The 19,865-nt window shown below is 43.5% G+C and overlaps 1 protein-coding gene across 1 annotated transcript in view; it reads right to left on the bottom strand.

The window, feature by feature from the left end:
* IQCH (IQ motif containing H) overlaps positions 1-19,865 on the bottom strand; it is a 122,182-nt gene that overhangs the window by 95,614 nt on the left and 6,703 nt on the right. Inside the window, exons 5-6 of the mRNA XM_077263254.1 lie at positions 9,417-9,536; positions 5,694-5,814 (exon numbers count right to left, since the gene is read on the bottom strand). Of these exons, the coding sequence (XP_077119369.1) occupies positions 5,694-5,814; positions 9,417-9,536 (241 nt within the window). The remainder of the gene's footprint in view (positions 1-5,693; positions 5,815-9,416; positions 9,537-19,865) is intronic.

Consider the following 19,865-nt stretch of genomic DNA (forward strand, 5'->3'; position numbering starts at 1 on the left):
TAATGGGCCCCATATATGATGCTCTAGTATGTGATGGTCCCCATATATGATGCTCCAAACATAAAAAAAGATATGAAATACTCGCCTCTCGTCGCTGGCCGCTGACTCCTCAGTGTCAGCGTCTTCCCTCTCTCTGCACTGTGACTGCTCATGATACGTTCTGAAACGCGTGGTGTGTGCCGCACCAGTGACCGTGAGCCACACAGGTAATATTGTGCCCATGTCCACACTATTCCATCTTATCCTGGATTACTCCAACATGCTTGTATTAACTTGCTCTATTGATATATTGCAATCACTACTCCTCCTTCACAGGTCTTGCATATCTTGTTCTTATTCACTTGTCTTTCCTATATTTTGTACACGCTATATATTAGATGAAGTGATGTATTACTTTTGCTGCTGATGCATTTGCACCTATTTCTATTGTATATAGCCTGGCTATTCGTACCTCTGATATATATACATTTTTTTGTATCCAGACTGCGTTATTATCTCAGTCACATTGATATTGTGATCCAATTTTTAGTCACACTATCACTGTGAGGCAATTTCTTGTGGGCCCCTGTTATTTCTTAAATTATCTAATACTTCGCTATTTATGCTGATATATTTATATACTATTTTTTCATCTATTTTCTTGCGGCTCCATTTTTAATATATTTTTTATCATTATGTATAATCATGTTTCATTCATTTTTTAACCTGTACAGGCAACTCTTCTGTATGTAGTGCTACTTCTTATTACCCTCACCAATAAAGGTATTTTAACCCTAAAACTCCACATGTTCGGTTTCTTTTTCCTTGGCCTTCAGGCAGAGGACACACAGACGTGACGTCATCGCGCCCTCTAACCTGAACGTGACAGTCAGGAGATGCGGAAGACACCGCAGCAGTGGAGCGGGGAGAGGTAAGTATCGCAAGTGCCGAGGCCTGGAGCAAGCCGTGGGATGCCCACTTGCAGGCACCAGCATTGGCACTGGGCGCCCATAGCGTTCCGGTGTCCCCGACGGCGAGTGGGCCTCCCCTGCCTGCTGACGCCGGCCCTGACTGCATAGGCAGAAAGCCGCTAGTCAGTGTTGAGGGCAGGGGTAACACAAAGATGATGAATATGGAGGACTACCCGGCAGCAGATTTAATATTAATCACCTGATAAAATAGTGATTTCATCAAAACTACAGTAAGCAGCCCAGTAAGTGACAGATCGCTGGAATTGGGGCTCCAGTCTCTACATTATGCTGCTCCCAGATTAGGTGGCAAAACCTGGTGACACATTCACTTTAAAATATTTTTTGTAGATTAATACAGTATTAAGCTATGAAATCGTGTGCGTGGCTTTGCTCTGCTTTCTCCAGCAATCCCTATGACAGGAGCAAGGGTCACGCATGCAAGCCTCTAGACCACACTACACAGCCGGGTGCAGAGCCCAGGTCTCAGGATCAACGGGGGTCACAGCGGTCGAATCCCCAGTGATCATTGACCCCTTGTCCTGTGGATAGGGGAAACTTACTAACTTAGGAAGAACCCTTAAAATAAGTTGTCCAAATACAGTAAAGGTTATGTATTTAGTTGTAAAACTGTAAAATATAAATAGAGTAAAATACACGTTATATGCTTGATATTTCAGAAAGAAATTGTCCACAGTTAAAAACAAAACGCAAAAAAACAAACAAAAAAACCATGGCTGTTTTCCTTCCGTCTGTGGGTTACATCTGGCATTGTAGTTCAGCTACACTGAAGTGAAAGATGTTGTGTTAAGCTGCAATACCACACAGTGGCTAAGGACAGGAGTGGCGCTGTTTTTGGTAAAGTGGCCATGTTTTTCTAATTCTGGACATCCCCTTTAGGCCATGTTCACACGATCAGTTTTTTACCTCAGTATCTGTAAGCCAAAACTAGGAGTGGGTGATAAATCCAGGAGTGGTGACGTGTTTCTATTATACTTTTCCTCTGATTGTTCCACTCCTGGTTTAGGCTTACAAATACTGAGGTAAAATACTGAGAGTGTGAACGTGGCCTTAGGCCGGCGTCACACTCAGCGTAAGACAATACGCCACGTATTATACGTCCGTACTACGGCCGTAATACGGAGAAATGTTCCCAAAATATTGATCCGTAGTCCGGGTGTGTCAGCGTATTTTGCGCATGGCATCCTCCGTATGTAATCCGTATGGCATCCGTACTGCGAGATTTTCGCGCAGGCTTGCAAAACCGACATCTAATGGATTTATGTGCTCAAATGTTCGGGAAAACATATATACAGTATATATATATATATATATATATATATATATATATATATATATATATATATATATATATATATATGTCATTGAGACACATATATATATATTCTGTATTTAGATTTCATTCAGCGCGATATCTGTGAACAGCCGGTAATTCAATTGCCGGCTTTTCATTTCTCCTGCACAAACCCGACAGGATATGAGACATGGTTTACATACAGTAAACCATCTCATATCTCCATTTTTTTTGCATATTCCACACTACTAATGTTAGTAGTGTATATGTGCAAAATTTCAGCGCTGTAGCTGCTAAAATAAAGGGTTAAATGGCGGAAAAAATTGGCGTGGGCTCCCGCGCAATTTTCTCCGCCAGAATGGTAAAGCCAGTGACTGAGGGCAGATATTAATAGCCAGGAGAGGGTCCATGGTTATTGGCCCCCCCGTGGCTACAAACATCTGCCCCCAGCCACCCCAGAAAAGGCACATCTGGAAGATGCGCCTATTCTGGCACTTGGCCACTCTCTTCCCACTCCCTGTAGCGGTGGGATATGGGGTAATGAAGGGTTAATGCCACCTTGCTATTGGAAGGTGACATTAAGCCAGATTAATAATGGAGAGGCGTCAATTATGTCACCTATCCATTATTAATCCAATTGTTTGAAAGGGTTAAAAAACACACACACACATGATTTAAAAGTATTTTAATGAAATAAACACAGCGGTTGTTTTAATAATTTATTGTTCTCTCAATCCATTTGCAGGCCCTCGCTTGGCAAAATAATAAACGCACAATATACATACCTTCTGATGTCCGATCACGTCCCACGAGGTAATCCATCTGAAGGGGTTAACTAATATTACAGGCACGAGCTGCGATAAACCACTCGCTCGTGCCTGTAATCCCCCAGGTGCTGAAAGGAAAGCTGGATCTGTACTTACATTGAGTCGCGGTGATGCGCCCCTGCTGGATGTTCTCATGAACTGCAGCCTGGGAACTTTTTCCCACGCTCCAGGTCATATGAGGACATCCACCAGGGGGCGCATCACCGCGACTGAAGGAAATGTAGGTCAATGACCTACATTTCATTTATTCGCCGGAGAATTACAAGCACGAGCACACAGCTGCATTTGCAGGGCTCCTGCTTGTAAATTATTTTAACCCCTTCAGATGGATTACATCGTGGGACGTGACGGTTCAGCTGAGGGTATGTATCTTGTGCGTTTATTATTTTGCCAAGCGAGGGCCTGCAAATGGATTGAGAGAGCAATAAAATATTAAAACAACCTGTGTGTTTATTTCATTAAAATACTTTTAAATCATGTCTGTGTGTGTTTTTTAACCCTTTCAAACAATTGGATTAATAATGGATAGGTGTCATAATTGACGCCTCTCCATTATTAATCTGGCTTAATGTCACCTTACAATAGCAAGGTGACATTAACCCTTCATTACCCCACATCCCACCGCTACACGGGAGTGGGAAGAGAGTGGCCAAGTGCCAGAATAGGCGCATCTTCCAGATGTGCCTTTTCTGGGGTGGCTGGGGGCAGATGTTTGTAGCCAGGGGGGGGGCAATAACCATGGACCCTCTCCTGGCTATTAATATCTGCCCTCAGTCACTGGCTTTACCATTCTGGCGGAGAAAATTGCGCGGGAGCCCACGCCAATTTTTTCCGCCATTTAACCCTTTATTTTAGCAGCTACAGCGCTGAAATTTTGCACATACACACTACTAACATTAGTAGTGTGGAATATGCAAAAAAAAAGGGGATATGAGATGGTTTACTGTATGTGCAGGAGAAATGAAAAGCCGGCAATTGAATTACCGACTTTTCACTAACACCGCTGCGTATTTCTCGCAAGTCACACTGCTGGTCCGTGTGGAATCCGTATTTTTCTCGCCCCCATAGACTTTCATTGGCGATTTTTTTGCGCAATGCGCTGACAAACGCAGCATGCTGCGATTTTGTACGGCCGTAGAAAGCCGTATAATACTGAACCGTAATATACGGCTGATAGGAGCAGCCCCAATGAGAATAATTGTGCCGTTTATTTTGCGAGTTTTACTGACGTAATTTCTGCGCTCTTATGTCCGTAAAACTCGCCAGTGTGACGCCGGCCTTAGGGTTGGTCTGAAAAGAACCGTCAGGGGCAATTGTCGTGCAGCCCCTCGGTCAGAGTACAGATTGATCCACAGCAGCTTGCTTTTACCATTTACTGATGGTCTTGTGAAGGCGGACAGACACCTTAGTTAGCAGCCAGCTGAATGCTCTTTCTTTGCTGACTTTCCCCATACACATTCACGCTCACTTCAGATAAGTGTGCATATGTTTCCATTAGGGAGAGATGATTAGACATCTGCCAGAGGCAAATCTCAAAGGGAAACATAACGATTAGGCTGGTGTCACACGACCGCATATTCGCTCATCCGAGAGAATCTTATTGATTATGCACTGATCAGAGTTTGCTCAGATTCTCTCAGATGAGCAAATCAGAGCACACTGTGAGGAAAAGATGGAGAACAAGATTTCTCCATCTTCTCATTTGTGTCAGTGAACATAAATCAGAGTTTTCTCATTATTGATCTTCAGGAGTGAACCACTCCCCTGCCTCACAGCTTCCTACTAGCTGGGTGCAGCGGTGCGCTTGTGATGACTGAAAGTTCAGGACGGCGGCCAGTCTGGGCTGCTGATCCAAACAGTGCGCTCTCTAACACTGGCAGCTTTGTCTATGCTGCATATGTGGAGCGGAGGGGCTCTGAAACTGCTTGGATCCAGCAATATTGCAATAAACTTGTGTTGCACGCCTTGCTTAGGAAACCGGCCACCTCTGATAGTCTGCAGAGGTGGCCAGTAACCTAGGCAAGAAGCAGTAAACTATACAATTAAAAAAAACCTCCGTTCTTAAGAACTGACAGGATTTTTAAGAAGTGGTAAATGTGCTTGTTTTTACAAACACTTTGCAATTTTACCCATCTAATAAAACAGAACAACGTCTATAAGTGATCACAGAGCTCTAATGTTTTCTGTACAGGCTAAGGATACAACAGAAGGTAATATATTACAGCATAGTATATAATATATAGTATAATAATAGTTATACTATAAATGTAACAATTCCAGTGCAAACAGAACATACGTAAAATACAGGAAATTGAATAAATAAATAAATTGGGAAAATGGCTTCCTTGTATTGCACACCAGCTGTCACTTTTCAGAAAGAATATTTTTCACCGATGACTTTGGAACAGAAATCATCAACAAGAATAAATACAAACAATAATGAATTCCATCTTTATAAGAGGACGTCGGATGTCCTGATCTCAGCTGATGGGGCTAATTTCCCACATACATTATGTAGTCACTGGCCATAGGGAAAGCAGGTGGCAGTTAGTGGTAATTGTCCCCCGGTGTGGTGGCCGTGGGGTCTGCATTCACACCTCTCACCTTTCTGCATGTCTTTTTCATGCACTGGTGGTGGAGGTAGAGAGGCGTCCATACGATGAGAGGCGGGCAGGACGGACAGATGACTGACGGTGGGGCCTCTGGCGACCCTCTCAATGGGCACCTGTAAGGAGGAAGATTTAACCCAGTGAACGCTGGGAATGCATCATTTCTGCTACGTCCTGTTATAGTACTAGCCTGTCAGGAAGAGGTGACATGTTCCCTGGAAACTCTCCAGACACTATGCACTATTAGAAATAGAGCCATTTTTTGCCTGTGGCACCAGAGCCATTTCTGGTCCTCATCGGCAATGTACCCGGCAGGTGTGGTAAGGGGAACGCATGCAGAACTTTTGCTAACGCCACATCTGTTTCGCAGAGCGGGTGACACCAGCGGTGCAGAAAGGAGAAAAGGATGGTAGGATGGGGGTTTGCGAGAGGAAGATAGGAGCTGGCTCAATCTGCCTGATGCTTTGCACGTGGGCATAGGGCCAGGCAGAGAAGAGCGGGCCCATCTTATTGGAATTCAGTGGTGGCCCGCGCTGCCTGTCCAGAGACAGATGTAACGCAGCCGTCCATGGCATTGCAAGCAGGCACCGAGCGGTTTCCAGGGATTTGTGTGTAGTGGAGAAGCAATGTCGGAGGCTCACCGTGCGAAATGACAGCCAATCTCACATTCCACATGACAAGCACTGGATACAAACTTTAAACAAATGGTGACCTTTCCAAAGATTAATTTGTTTACCAGCAGAATCCTCCTCTCCTTGTCATCCCAGATGGAGCATAGCGGAGCGTCCCCAGATTCTAGGTGGAAGGAACGCTGACTCCAATCAGCTCCGACTCTCCGGCAATTAGTTCCGGGCTTGTTTTTTGTTTGTTCCCCCTCTCTCTTGTATAATATCATGGCCCCCATCCCTACACACACAATTACCTCCCATCCGATCAGGGAAATTGTCACGCTTCTCATTACTGGTTTAGTAAGTACATTGCAATGGAAACATCAATTTGATTACAATGAAAGTAAACCTCCGTGACAACCTCCAACAAGGGCATGAAATGTATATTATTCCAGTGTTTCTCCTGGTGGTGTGCGCTGCCTGACAGCTGGGTATCTCAGCACGGGAGACCCCTGCACAATGCCGTCAGTGATCTACTAAAATCTAGGGAACAAGCCCAGCAGGGGCCGGGATCCGGTCAGCTCATGCTCTTTACACTATTTGTTATATTGCAGTAGAAATGGAGTGTTGTGATTATTTCAGCTGGAAACTGGAGTGAAATCCAAGGCTGCCACCCGTGAAGCCCTAACTAACCACATTCTCCATCCAGGAGCCCTGGGAACATGGGCGAGATCTCAGGAACCAGAAGGCCGTTGTCACACACAGCGTTCTTCATCGCTTTTCTTGCCATTTTTCTCTGCTGCTTTCTTATGAGATATTAAATAAAAGGAGTATTCCAGATACATGTTCTCATATACCACAGAATAAGCACAAGATCAGTGGCGATCCAACCACTGAGACCCCAATGGTCGCCAGGAGAAGGGATGTGTGGCCTTCATTTCACTAAAGGGGCAATCATGCATGTGCAACGCCAGGCTATCACTGCAGTCATATAGTGATTAAAGGGCAAGTCGCACATGTGGACGTCGCTTATTCTGCCGATCAGTGGGAGTTTCAGTAGTTGCACTCCCTCCGATCTTTTAGTTAAAGAGGTTGGCCACCTTTTCTTGTTAAAGGGAATCTGTCACCAGATTTTTACTATGTAATCCAAGAGAAGCATGATGTAGGGGATGAGACCCTGATTCCAGCAATGTGTCACTTGCCGGTCTGCATGCTTTCATTTTGATACAATCACTGTTTTCTCTGCAGTAGATCTAGCATTGCTCAAATGCTGAGCCCTGTATAACCCACCCATACCACTGATTGGCAGATTTTTGTGTACACTGTGCATAGGCAGAAAACTGCTAATTAGTGGTGGGGGCGGGGTTATACAGAGCAGATGACTAGGAGGCATGGGACACAGAGTCCTGTAGTGAATCTCCTGCTGATACTGATTTTATTGAAACAGCAACACACAGCCTAATACGGGACACATAACTGGAATCAAGGTATCAGGCCCTATACCATGCTGCTCTCAGATTACACCGCAAAATAGATTCCCTTTAATGCAGCTTTCCTCACAAACTGAACAGCACTTTGGTAAAAAAAAAATGACCGCTAGTGGGGGAGCATGTGATGATGAAATGAATGCATGAATTAAACAAAATGTCCTGCTGCTTCTTGTTTTGGTAGCCATAGGATTTGCTTTGAAAAACATTAGAAAAAAAGGTCTAAAAAATGCAATTGTTTGAAATTTATTGTGGGTTTTTTTTGTTATAAGTGTTAAAAAATACAAAACTGGGTGGATGTTAATTTTAAGAAGGCTTATATGAAACTATTAAAGGGAAGCTATCATCAGAAAGTGACATTGTGTAATTCAGGTGTTTGTGGTACATGTATCTTTTTTTTTTATTTGGCAATGTTCTTTTTTCATATCATGATCTTAATTAAATTAGTAAGCTTGTAATTTTCCCTGGTGGCCAGCGTGAAAATTGCAAGATTTCTATTTTTAGTTTGAATACGGATTGCGCTATGTTTAAAAAAACATAAAAAATATATGTAACTCAAAAAAACTGATTTAATCATTAGATCATTTTCTAATGCTAGCTTTCATTTAAGTTTGGTTTATAATTCGGAATATGTACTAAAATTTACATTTAAAGCGCCAATAGACTAATAGCCAGGAATTTGCCTGAAGGTCAATACGCTTAGCAAGTATGTGTTGACATAGATTTTTTTTAACTGTGTATTATAGTCTAATTTAAAGGGGTAATTCCCTTCTCCAAGATCCTATCCCAATATGTAGTAGGTATAGTAATAACAATAATATTAGCATATACCTCCAGTTAGAAATATTGCATAGTTTTTTTGATTCTCTATGTCACTTACCCCATGTGCAGGACATTGCAGTAGCTTAGATATCCATGGTTACGACCACTAACAGCTAACTAACTGTCACTGTATGAGTGGTCGTAACCATGGTTATCTAAGCTACTGCAATGTCCTGCACATGGGGTAAGTGACTGAGAATCAGAAGAACTATACTATATTTCTAACTGGAGGTATTTTCTAATATTATTATTAATACACCTACTACATATTGGGATAGAGTCTTGGAGATGGAAATAGCCCTTTAACTACTTTTCAATATAATTATAGGCAGAGGTTTGCAATTCTATAGCCATAAAGTTGTATATATAGCTGGTTACACATTCAATGACACTGTTCAAATGGCTAAACAGAAGGTTTACTAATTTGTCATAAGAAAGAAACTCAACAGCTTTTCTCTCCCTGTAATTTTTCGTTCTGGGTGAGGAGGTCCTTTAATATGCACGAAGATACAATGAAGCTGAATAATAAACCTCTGTATCAAATGTATTCTGTCGGTCTGGTTTTACTTTTGCAATACACCCAGATGTATGAGAGACAAAGCCCTACAGTAAGCAGACGATAATCCGGGCTTTGTCTACAGTAAGGACCATGGATGGGTTGTTTAATCCCTATTACCATTTTCATTGATGAGCAAGCAGATCTGTATGCTTAAGTTACAAAAAGTAACAGGACGCGGTGCTGTCTGTTCCTACAAGACGCTGTGACTGTGAGGAGGAGAATATTAGGGCTGGCAGACTTACAGATGTTTTCGGTTTGCAGCTGATCAGGGGCAGGCTGATCCCATAGCTCTGACTGAGGAGGTCACGGTGAGTCAGGTTCTCAGGATTACACATGATGCGTGTGCTCAAAGTCAGCTTGTGCTGCAAGACAGACGGACACACGGGGCAGAATTAGAAAAAGTAGAATTTTAATACAAGCATTCAGTTGTCAACATTTTTCTTCTCGACGTGTGCACAGACATTTATGTACATTTATGTATGTTGCGAGACAAATAATGTAAAATATAGGTTGCCTTACAATTTTTTGGGTGTTAAAAAAAATGTTGAGTGCAGAGGTAATTGAATGCAGACCCCACCACTGTTTGAGTCTGTTCCCACGACCTATTTTCATTCCATATTTTCGGAGTGTGTATTACAGAGGCATGAAATCTCATTCACACGCTGCAGAAAAAAAAGCCCAGTATAAAATATTCAAGGATTCCATAATAACAGCATTTGTACCACACGACTGGCAAATGTGGTCAGGATTAAGGGCCAGAGTAGCTAAAAATGGGTCAACGGTAGCGCTAATATGTCTTTTTAATTTTGTTTCGTTCATGTTTTAATCTACAAATAATCTACAAATAAAGGTGATGTTTTAATGCACCTTGCGGTTGCTGGATTTTCCACATTTTTTCATGGTTCACTTGCTCAGGAAACCAGCCTGAAGCCCCCGTGCACCGCACCCTCTTCCCAGGCATTTCACAACCCGGTGAGCTGATGATTGCTTCTTTGTGCTTTTCTACCCAGCAAATGTGGGGCCAATATTCAAAAAGGGGGTCAAATCTGAGACTGGAAAGTATAGTCCAATAAGTTTAACCTCAACTGTGGGCAAAATGTTTGAGTGTTTTCTAAAAGATGCTATCCTCAGTAAGAATAAGCTCATGACCCAACATTGACATGGGTTTATGAGAGATGGGTCCTTTAAGTCTATTCTGATCAGCTTCTATGAGGTGGTAAGTTCCGGGCTGGACCAGGGTAATGCAGTGGATGTCCTCTAGCTTGACTTTTCAGAGCTGTTTGATACTGTGTCACATAAAAGGTTGATACATAGAACAAGAGAAATGGGAATAAGGGACAATTAGGATAACAACTGGCTCGGCGATAGGAAACAGAGGGTTGTTATTAATGGAATACAGAGATTAAGTAACAGGAAACAGTTGAATCACAGGGGTCAGTATTGGGCCCTCTTCTTTTTAACATATTTATTAATAACCCTGTAGAGGGCATACAGAGTAGAATTTCAATATTTGCAGATGACACTAAACTCTGTAAAATAATCAACACAGAGGAGGATACTTTAGTATTACAGAGGGGTTTATGTAAGCTGAAGGCCTGCAAAATAATGATCAAAATACACCAGTTGAACTGACCTAAGGCTGCATTCCCGCAATGTGAAGACAAATTAAAATCACATCTTACTTGCCTTGGATTTTCAAAATTGAGGTAAAAACTATACAAACATGTCTGCTTCTGTTCCATTGCAGAAATCCATGCACACGCTGCAGAAACAATACCGGTCACACGTATGGAATTGTTATTTATGCTGCAATACTATTTTCTACATGTGAATGTATCTATAAATCTTATAAATGACCCCCAGAGACATACATACAATACACACAGCATGCCCACCACAAAGCCACATGTTATTTTCTTGCTGACTGATAGAGCCTCCAGCTAGACACATCTTTGTGCCAAGCTGATTTTTATTCTTTTACGAGGGTTGTGTGAAGGAAAGTCTTTTCCTGAAAAAACACAGTTAAGTCTGTTTATTAGTATTCTATCTAGACTTACCTTCACCCTAAGTAAACATTAATTTAATATTTTGCCCTTGTTCTGTATCTGCATACTTCGGTTGAAGCAGAGTGGTTCTTTGCACCCCTGGAACACCATACCAGGGGCACATGCCATGCCAGCACCTACTAGTTTCACCCTTGCTGATTATGTCAATATATTGTGTTCTTTAATTCAATATTGCTCAAAAATACATGAACTGCCATGATTTATTATATTTTTTGGAGGGGGTGGAGGTTTGCCTAAACAACCCCACCTCTTTTGTCCTCAGATTCTCAGGACTCTCCCAGCAAAATAAAAATTATTGTCAAGTTTGCTAATGTACCACCATAGTGCACTGATAACCATTATCATATATAGGAGTGTGAGCATTTCTGCATATCACTGACATGGCTATCAAAGCTGCGATTTCCAAAATTCCGTGACTTCCTTCTTGGTGTTATAATAGTAATGTTGAGGAATGTAGAAGCAAATGTGATTTTTCGATTTCTTTCTTAATAAAAACTGAGATATTTCTGAAGTCAAAAGGGGTCTATACATTTAAGCCAAAGGATTGTCTGCCAGTGTAGCAGATATAGCACAGCCGAGCGCAAGGAGCCTAGAGCGCAAATTATTTACCAGGCTAATCAGTTAGCTATATACTCTCTGCCTTGTGGGGATTCGCTCTGGTAGGCAATAGCAGGAAAGCAGTAAAGAAGCACGCCCAGGTTTTCAGTCCAAACTCAGTGTTTTATTCACACTGGCTGCAGAAAAATAAAACAGTCTTACATCAGACAAAGCAAAGGTCCAGCTTGTTTCCACAACATAGGTTAGGGCTCGGCCGTGTCAGTCCATTCAGGCCGGATGTTGCCACAAAACATGCCTCAGCTATTCCCAACCCCAAAACACAATCTGAGGGTTTCTAGCTGTCTATTTATGCTGTCCTAAAGTCCTGCAGCTCTGCAATCCGGGGGTTACTCCCAAAAACCCGGCAAAGCAGAGAAGGTCCAGGACAGGGCTTGGCCCCCCTCCGTGATGTTCACCAGTGTGAGAGGCTCTTGCTGGAAGGAATATAGCTCCCATCCAGCACCATACCCCTCAATGCGCCACATACTCCCCCTTTGTTCAACCAGGAGGGGATGGACAAACCTCATACAGTGGACTCTAGATAAGGCATCTGCATTCCCCTGTAGCTTGCCTGCCCAATGTTCCACTGTAAACAGAAATTTTGTAGGGACAGGAACCATATGGTGACCTGAGCATTCCCCTCCCTGGCTTGACTCATCCACGTAAGAGGCGGATGATCGTTACCAAGCGGATTGTCTTCACCAGCAAATAAAAGAGATCTGAGTGCCCACTTAAAGGCGAGGCACTACACTGTACCTGATTTTGGCTGGGGTGAGCTTTCGGCTCAGGTAACCCACGGGGTGCTCTTCCCCTTTTATTTCTTAGACAGTACCATGCCTAGTCCTACTTCCGAGCCATCTTTCTGTATGATAAACTCCCTTTTGAAGTCAGGGGTAACCTGGACAGGTGTCCCACACAACAATGACTTCAATGTCACGAAAGCCTCCTCGGGCTGAGCATCCTATCGGACCACTGCGGATTTCCTCCCTTTTAGGCAGTCCGTCAACGGAGACGACAGTGTGCCAAAATTGTGAATAAATCTACTCATCGTGTGAGGGCAGGGCCAGTTCTGTATCGCTTCTATGTTCTTCACCTGTAGTTTGAGGATTCCCTATCCAGCGATATACCCTAGGTACTGAGCTTCTCCTAACCCTATGGTACATTTCTTTGAGCCGGCAGTCAGCCCCGCTTGCCGGAGGGAGTACACTACCACCTGCACCTTCGGTAGGTGACTTGCCCAGTTAGCGGTATAGACCATGATATCAAGGTATGCTGAGGCATACCGACGAAGGGAACAGAGGAGGATATCCATTAACCGCTGGAATGTTGCCGGAGTGTCATGCAAGCCAAAAGGTAATACCTTATATTGATACAGCAATTCATGTGTGATAAAGGCCGGTTTATCCTTGGCGGCCTCAATCAAGTGCACTTGCCAATACCCGTTTGTGAAGTCTAGGACCTGAAAACATCTGGGCTTGCCCCATTCGCTCTATCAACTCGTCCACCCGAGGCATGGGGTAGGCGACAAATTTTGATATTTCATTGAGTCTCCGGAAGAGATTACAGAACTGTTACGTTCCATGCGGCTTAGGTATTAGTACTATCAAGCTAGCTAGTCAAGCAAGCTAGTCGTAGCATCAATTTCACCTCTTCCTCGATGGCTTGTTGCCGAGCCTCATGCACCAGATACGGCTTTTGATGGACTGTGGCCTGGGGCTCAGTGAGAATGTCATGCTAGATTACCGAGGTACGCCCAAGGAGTGTGGAGGAGACATCTGTATTCTGCCTAACGAATTTCCGGGCCTCCTGAACCTGTTTAATGGACAGAGAGTCCGCTATTCTTACTACAGCAAAGGCTTCCAGACAAGAGACAGAACTGTCTCCATCCTTACCTGTAGTTTTGCGACGTGTTCAATCACACTCTTATGCGGGGTTGGTTCTTGCTCCCTTGCCTCCTTGGCCATGTCAAACAACCACCGGGGATGTCTGCCATGCAACAGTTCGATGGGCGAGAACCCCGTGGATGCCTGGGGCACCTTTCGCAAATCGAAAATAAATAGGGCAGCAGAAGACGCCAGTCTTTTCTGTCCTTGAATACAGCTTATTTGAGCATGTTCTTTAATGTTTTGTTAAACTTTTCTGCTGTCTGTTTGTGGATGATAAACAGACATATGCAAGTGTTTAACATTTAGCAACTGGCTAAGTTCCTTCATGACCTTAAAAATTAAGGGAGTCTCTTGGTCTGTCAAAATTTCCTTAGGTATACCCACCCGAGAGAACATGCCCATTAGTTCTTTGGCTATGAGTTTAGCAGACATATGGTGCAGAGTAACGGTCTCCGGATACCATAATCAAGGACTACCAGAATATGCTGATGACCACTGATGAACTTAATTACTTGCCCTACCGTATCCTTGGCTATTCTTTCGAACGGTACATCTATAATTAGTAGAGGTACAAAAGGACTCTGGAAATGCAGCTGGGATCTGGTCACCTGACACACTGGACAGAATTCACAATACCTTGGTCTTGGCTAATTTCAAGGTGAGGTAGCCCCATACCCCTCTATAAGGTTCACCATCTGGAGCACATTACTAGGGGACGCCTGTTCGAACCAGAGCTGGAGGGGGTGTGGTAAGGCCCTCCAGAATTTGTCAGTCACTATGTGGTCCAAAATGGCAATGGGACACAACACCTCGAGCTGCAACCACTTTAGTATCAATAAGTCATAACACTGCGACCTCGCCGGTTTGGAATAGTTAAACTCCCACTGATGCACAAGATTATTATTGTTATTATTATTTATTATTATAGCGCCATTTATTCCATGGTGCTGTACATGTGAGGAGGGGTATACATAATAAAAACAAGTACAGTACAACATAAGTCACAATGGTACAGGAGGAGAGAGGATCCTGCCCGCGAGGGCCCACAATCTACAAGGGTTAGGTGAGGATACAATAGGCGAGGGCAGAGCTGGTCGTGCAGTGGCTTGGTCGAGTGGTGGTTACTGCAGGTCGTAGGCTTATCGGAAGAGGTGAGCCAGAACCAACACATTTCTGCCAAGTCGTGCCAGGATCTCACCCATGAAGATTGTGTAGTCCATCGCTTGCTCAGCCAGTAAGTCACAGTAGGTCTTCTGTGGTCCTCATGTCAGAAACGGACTTCTGCCCATTGATCCTGGGGTAAACCCACCCGCTTTCGGCCACTCTCTCAAACATGTCCAGGTAGGCATCAGTGTCATCTGATTATTCCATTTTGGGGGATTGCCAAATGGACTGTTTTTCCAGATATCATGCACTGCCCGCGGAGTTCCTACTGTCTCTTGTGCCGTCAGGTGCTGTACCAGCAGCTGGGTGGTTTCCAGTTATTGTTGGTAAAATATTTGTTGCTGCTAGGTGGCTTTCATGAGCGCTTGAACCACTGCCTCCATCTCTGCTGAAATCCCCATCTGGGTTTGCCACAATCCCTTTACCCAGGACATACACAGGCAGCCGGCCAGAAGCACAAACATCTGGTTTTAGCGCTTGACTCACTGTGTGTGCCCGCTTCAAGCCACCAATCGTGGGGATTCGGTCGGCAATGGCAGGGAAACAGTAAAGAAGCACACGCAGGTTTTCAATTCCAGCTCAGCGTTTTATTCATACTAGCAGCAGAAAAAAAACACAGTCTTTCATCAGACAAAGCAAAAGTCCGGCTTGTTTAAACAACACAGGTTAGGGCCCGGACGTGCCAGTCCAGTCAGGTCTGATGTTGAAACAAAACATCCCTCAGCTTTCTCAACCCAAAAACACACTATGAGGAGTTCTGTCTATTTATGCTGTCCTAAGACCTGCAGCTGTGCAATCCGGGCGTTACCCAAAAAACCCAGGATAGCAGAGAAGGTCCAGGCCCGATCTTGACCTCCTTCCCTGCTGTTCACCAGTGCGAGAGGCACTTGATGGAAGGAATATATCGCCATCCAGCACCGTACCCCTCACTGCGTCACAGCCTCCATATGAAATTATACAAAAAAGGCTGCATAGTAAGGGCCCAACTACTGGAATAAGTCTATATTATGATGAGATTGTAATTATTGTGAAAATTCTTATGATGAAAGCTACAGAAATGCCATCTTTAGCTATAGATATATAATATTACATTATGTTACACGGTTTTCCTAACAGAATAAACATGACTATAACAGCTTTATCAGTCCTTATTCGACCATAAGGGATTTTTTTATCGTATGTAAAAACATTGACCGTTTTTGATCATTTTAACCAGTCTGTCACTTTTTACTGCCAGTGTTTCATCAGTATTTTTTCACACATGAAAACATAAAAAAATGAAAATTTTGACCCATGACACAGACAAAAAAATGACCCAGTCTCCGTCATTCTTTTGAGGATGCGTGGTCTACAGAACCACTGATGTGCGAACAGCTCCATAGACTATAATGGGATGAGTTCAAGCTGTGAAAATCAAAGATGGCATACATACGTGATTCACGGGCATCTGAATGAGGCCTTATAAGTGAATAAAATCTTGCAAAACGTGTTCAGAAAGGAGAAATAAAGCTGCGGCCAAATACTCTGCGACTGTCACGCACGTCGCAGCTGTGGCCTACTCAATCACGGCATTTCACCATCAGGATCTAAGCTTTATTATGCCAACCGAGGCTTACCTTGTTTGAAGGATAGAAGGTGGCAAATTATAGGTGGCAATTTCCCAGCTGGAACCCTAACTAGTTAATAATAACACGGCGCCCGCCTGCATGCCAGGCATGAGGAACAGCTGGTAAAGCAGCACTCTCACTCCATTAAGAAATGAGGTGCGTGTGCCCTGTCACAGGATATGTATTTTTAAGCAGGTGTTGGAGAGTCGCTGCCGCAAGCAATTTTCTGCCCGAGGGAGGTGCAGGTGGCAGCAATGGGTCAATTAAATAAGGTTCCTTTATTCTACAGAATAGCCATAATATATCGGGTACAGGGATAGGTTTCAATCTGTAAGGGACTATCCTGGGTGATTCTATCATAGAAGTATCAGATGAAAAATGGGAATGATTTCCAATTTTACAAGTATGGGGATATTAATTAGAACTGCAGCTACATTTACTGACCAGGTAAAAGTAAAATTAGGAATGTATTTACTATGCAGCTATGTGATTCTATGCCGACGTATGCTCTATAAATCCCTGATATACTGTACACCTGAAGTATAGGGCAGCACAGTGGCTCAGTGGTTAGCACTGTTACTTTACAGCACTGGGGTCCTGGGTTCAAATCCCACCAAGGACGACATCTGTAAGAAGTTTGTATGTTCTTCCTGTGGGTTTCCTCCCACACTCCAAAGACATACTGATAAGGAATCTAGATTGTGAGCCCCATCGGGGACAGTGATGACGATGTCTGTAAAGGGCTGTGGAATTAATGGTGCTATACAATATATGCTCAATATGAATTAATCATTTGCATTGCATGAAATGAAATATATGATGCAGCTACTAGTAGGAGCAAATGTTTTTATTTTTCATACTCCTGGGATCTAATATTACATTTTTGCTATTGAGCTATCAGCATTGGCCATTGGGAGATTGAGGAAAAGTTTGTTGAGGATCTGTGTTCAATTTGCAGAGTGAGTGTGACATGTTGCCCTTTTTTGCACTTAGGTTAGAGGCCCCATACACATTAGCCTGAAGTTGGACAAAACGGACAATTTTTGACAAAATCGATCATTTTTCCTTGGGATTTTGGATGACGAAAGAGCGAAGAGCGATGGAGTTTAGAATGATGAACGTTTGTAGTCGTTCCAAAGAATCGATGGCGCTCAACTATTGCCAATGGCATAATGTATAAGTGCTGAGTGTTCAAAAAATGAAAGATATTGTTGTTTTTTTTGTTTTAGCTTCTCGCGTGGGTGTTGATTCACGATTATCGAAGGGTTATTTTTTGCTATATATAAAAAATGGATGGCTTTATTTTCCAGATACGTTATACAATTTCATCGGAAATGTGTATGGCGAAGTCTTGGAACAAATCTTTGTATGAATGATGATCGGTCATAAAATAAAACAAAGAGGTACTGCTATTGAACCAAGTTTCATTGTAGTGTGATTCATAAGTGCTGTGACCACTACAGGGGAGCTCAGGAGCCTCTGTGGGTGCAGAGTTCCCAGAATCCACTCTGTAGGAGGGCAGCCATGTGTGTGCTTTCCTCCATATTAAAATAACACAAAAAAGCCAGAAATAGAAAACAAGTTAGAAAATAGGAATTCACAAATACTGACTCACATGTAACATATGGAATATGTAAGAAAAAGACCTGTGACATAACATTTACTGGAATTCCCAAGGGTCACGCTAAGGCTACACTCACACATCCATTAACCCGTCAATGTGTGGTCCGTTTATTCAGTGGACAGAACACGGACCCATAGCGTTTCATCGATCCATACACGCATCAGTTTTAAAAATGGATCTGTGTGTCCGGCCCGTGAGACTCCGAGCAGGTCCTGTTCTCATTCCCATCAGACTCTTGTTATATTAGTTTATGGGGATCCATCAGACTCAGATGAAAATGGAAAATATACATTTTTTATTTGTGTTGCATTTGTTTTTCACGGATCCACTGATGTTAATAGCATTCTAACACCTTGCGGTGACGGCACTGAGAGCCCCGCTGGCGGGAGGAAACAAACTTTAATCCCCCTGGCAGTGTTCGGCTTCCAGTCACAGGGGCGACGCTGGTGCGGGTTCAGTCACTACTCTGTGTATAGAGAGCGACAGCCGTAACCGCATCCCTGGCACTGACTGACAGCCGGCCCAGCATTAAGGCCGGTCTGAGCTTGGCCTTCAAATATGTTCATGCTAAGTTTTTTGAGGAATTTAAAAACTCGAATAATTAATTCATTAAGGTGTTTATGCCAAAATTCTGGTGGGTGACATAAGGCGTGCCTACGCCTGTTTGTCTAATGCACGCAAAGTTGTCATTTTGGTGACATAACTTACTCCAGAAATGTACTCCAATCCCTGGCTAGAGTACATCTCTGTTGGAGGCACACAGCACTTGTAAAATGCACCTAACTCATTAAGTGGTGTGCGCTTTTCAATTAATCAGATGCATCTTACTCCTGCATGTCCCTTAATTAAAAGTAATCTGTCAACAGGTTTTTGCTTCTCCATTGGGAAACAGCGTAATGTAGGGAAATAGACCCTGATTCCAGAGATGTATCACTAAGGCTATGTGCACTCGCTGTGGATTTTGCTGCGGATCCGCAGCGTTTCCGCAGCGGTTTCCCATGCGTTTACAGTACAATGTAAACCTATGGGAAACGAAATCCGCAGTGCACATGCTGCGGAAAAAAACGCATGGAAACGCAGTGGTTTACATTCCGCAGCATGTCAATTCTTTGTGCGGATTACACTGCGGGTTTACACCTGCTCCAATAGAAAACTGCAGGTGTAAACCCGCAGCGGAAACCGCAATAGAAACCGCGATAAATCCGCAGTAAAAAACGCAGCGGTTTTGCACTGCATATTTCTCAAATCCGCTGCGGAAAAATCCGCAGCCCTCACAGATACGTGTGCACATACCCTTACTTTACTGGGTGACGCAATTAGGGTATGTGCACACGATGCGGAAAACGCTGCGGATCCGCAGCAGTTTCCCATGAGTTTACAGTACAATGTAAACCTATGGGAAACAAAAAACGCTGTGCACATGCTGCGGAAAAAAACGCACGGAAATGCAGCGGTTTACATTCCGCAGCATGTCACTTCTTTCTGCGGATTCCGCAGCAGTTTTACAGCTGCTCCTATAGAAAACCGCAGTTGTAAAACCGCAGTGAAATCTGCAGAAAAACCGCGGTAAATCCGCGATAAATCTGCAGCAAAAACGCAGCGTTTTTGCTCTGCAGATTTATCAAATCCGCTGCGGAAAAATCCGCAGAGGACCAGAATACGTGTGCACATAGCCTAAGAGTTTTTCTCTGCTGTAGATGTAGCAGAGCTCAGAAAGCTGACCCCACCCACACCACTGATTGGCAGC

Source organism: Ranitomeya variabilis, chromosome 5 (assembly GCF_051348905.1).
Source record: "Ranitomeya variabilis isolate aRanVar5 chromosome 5, aRanVar5.hap1, whole genome shotgun sequence".
NCBI classification, from domain to species: Eukaryota; Metazoa; Chordata; class Amphibia; order Anura; family Dendrobatidae; genus Ranitomeya; species Ranitomeya variabilis.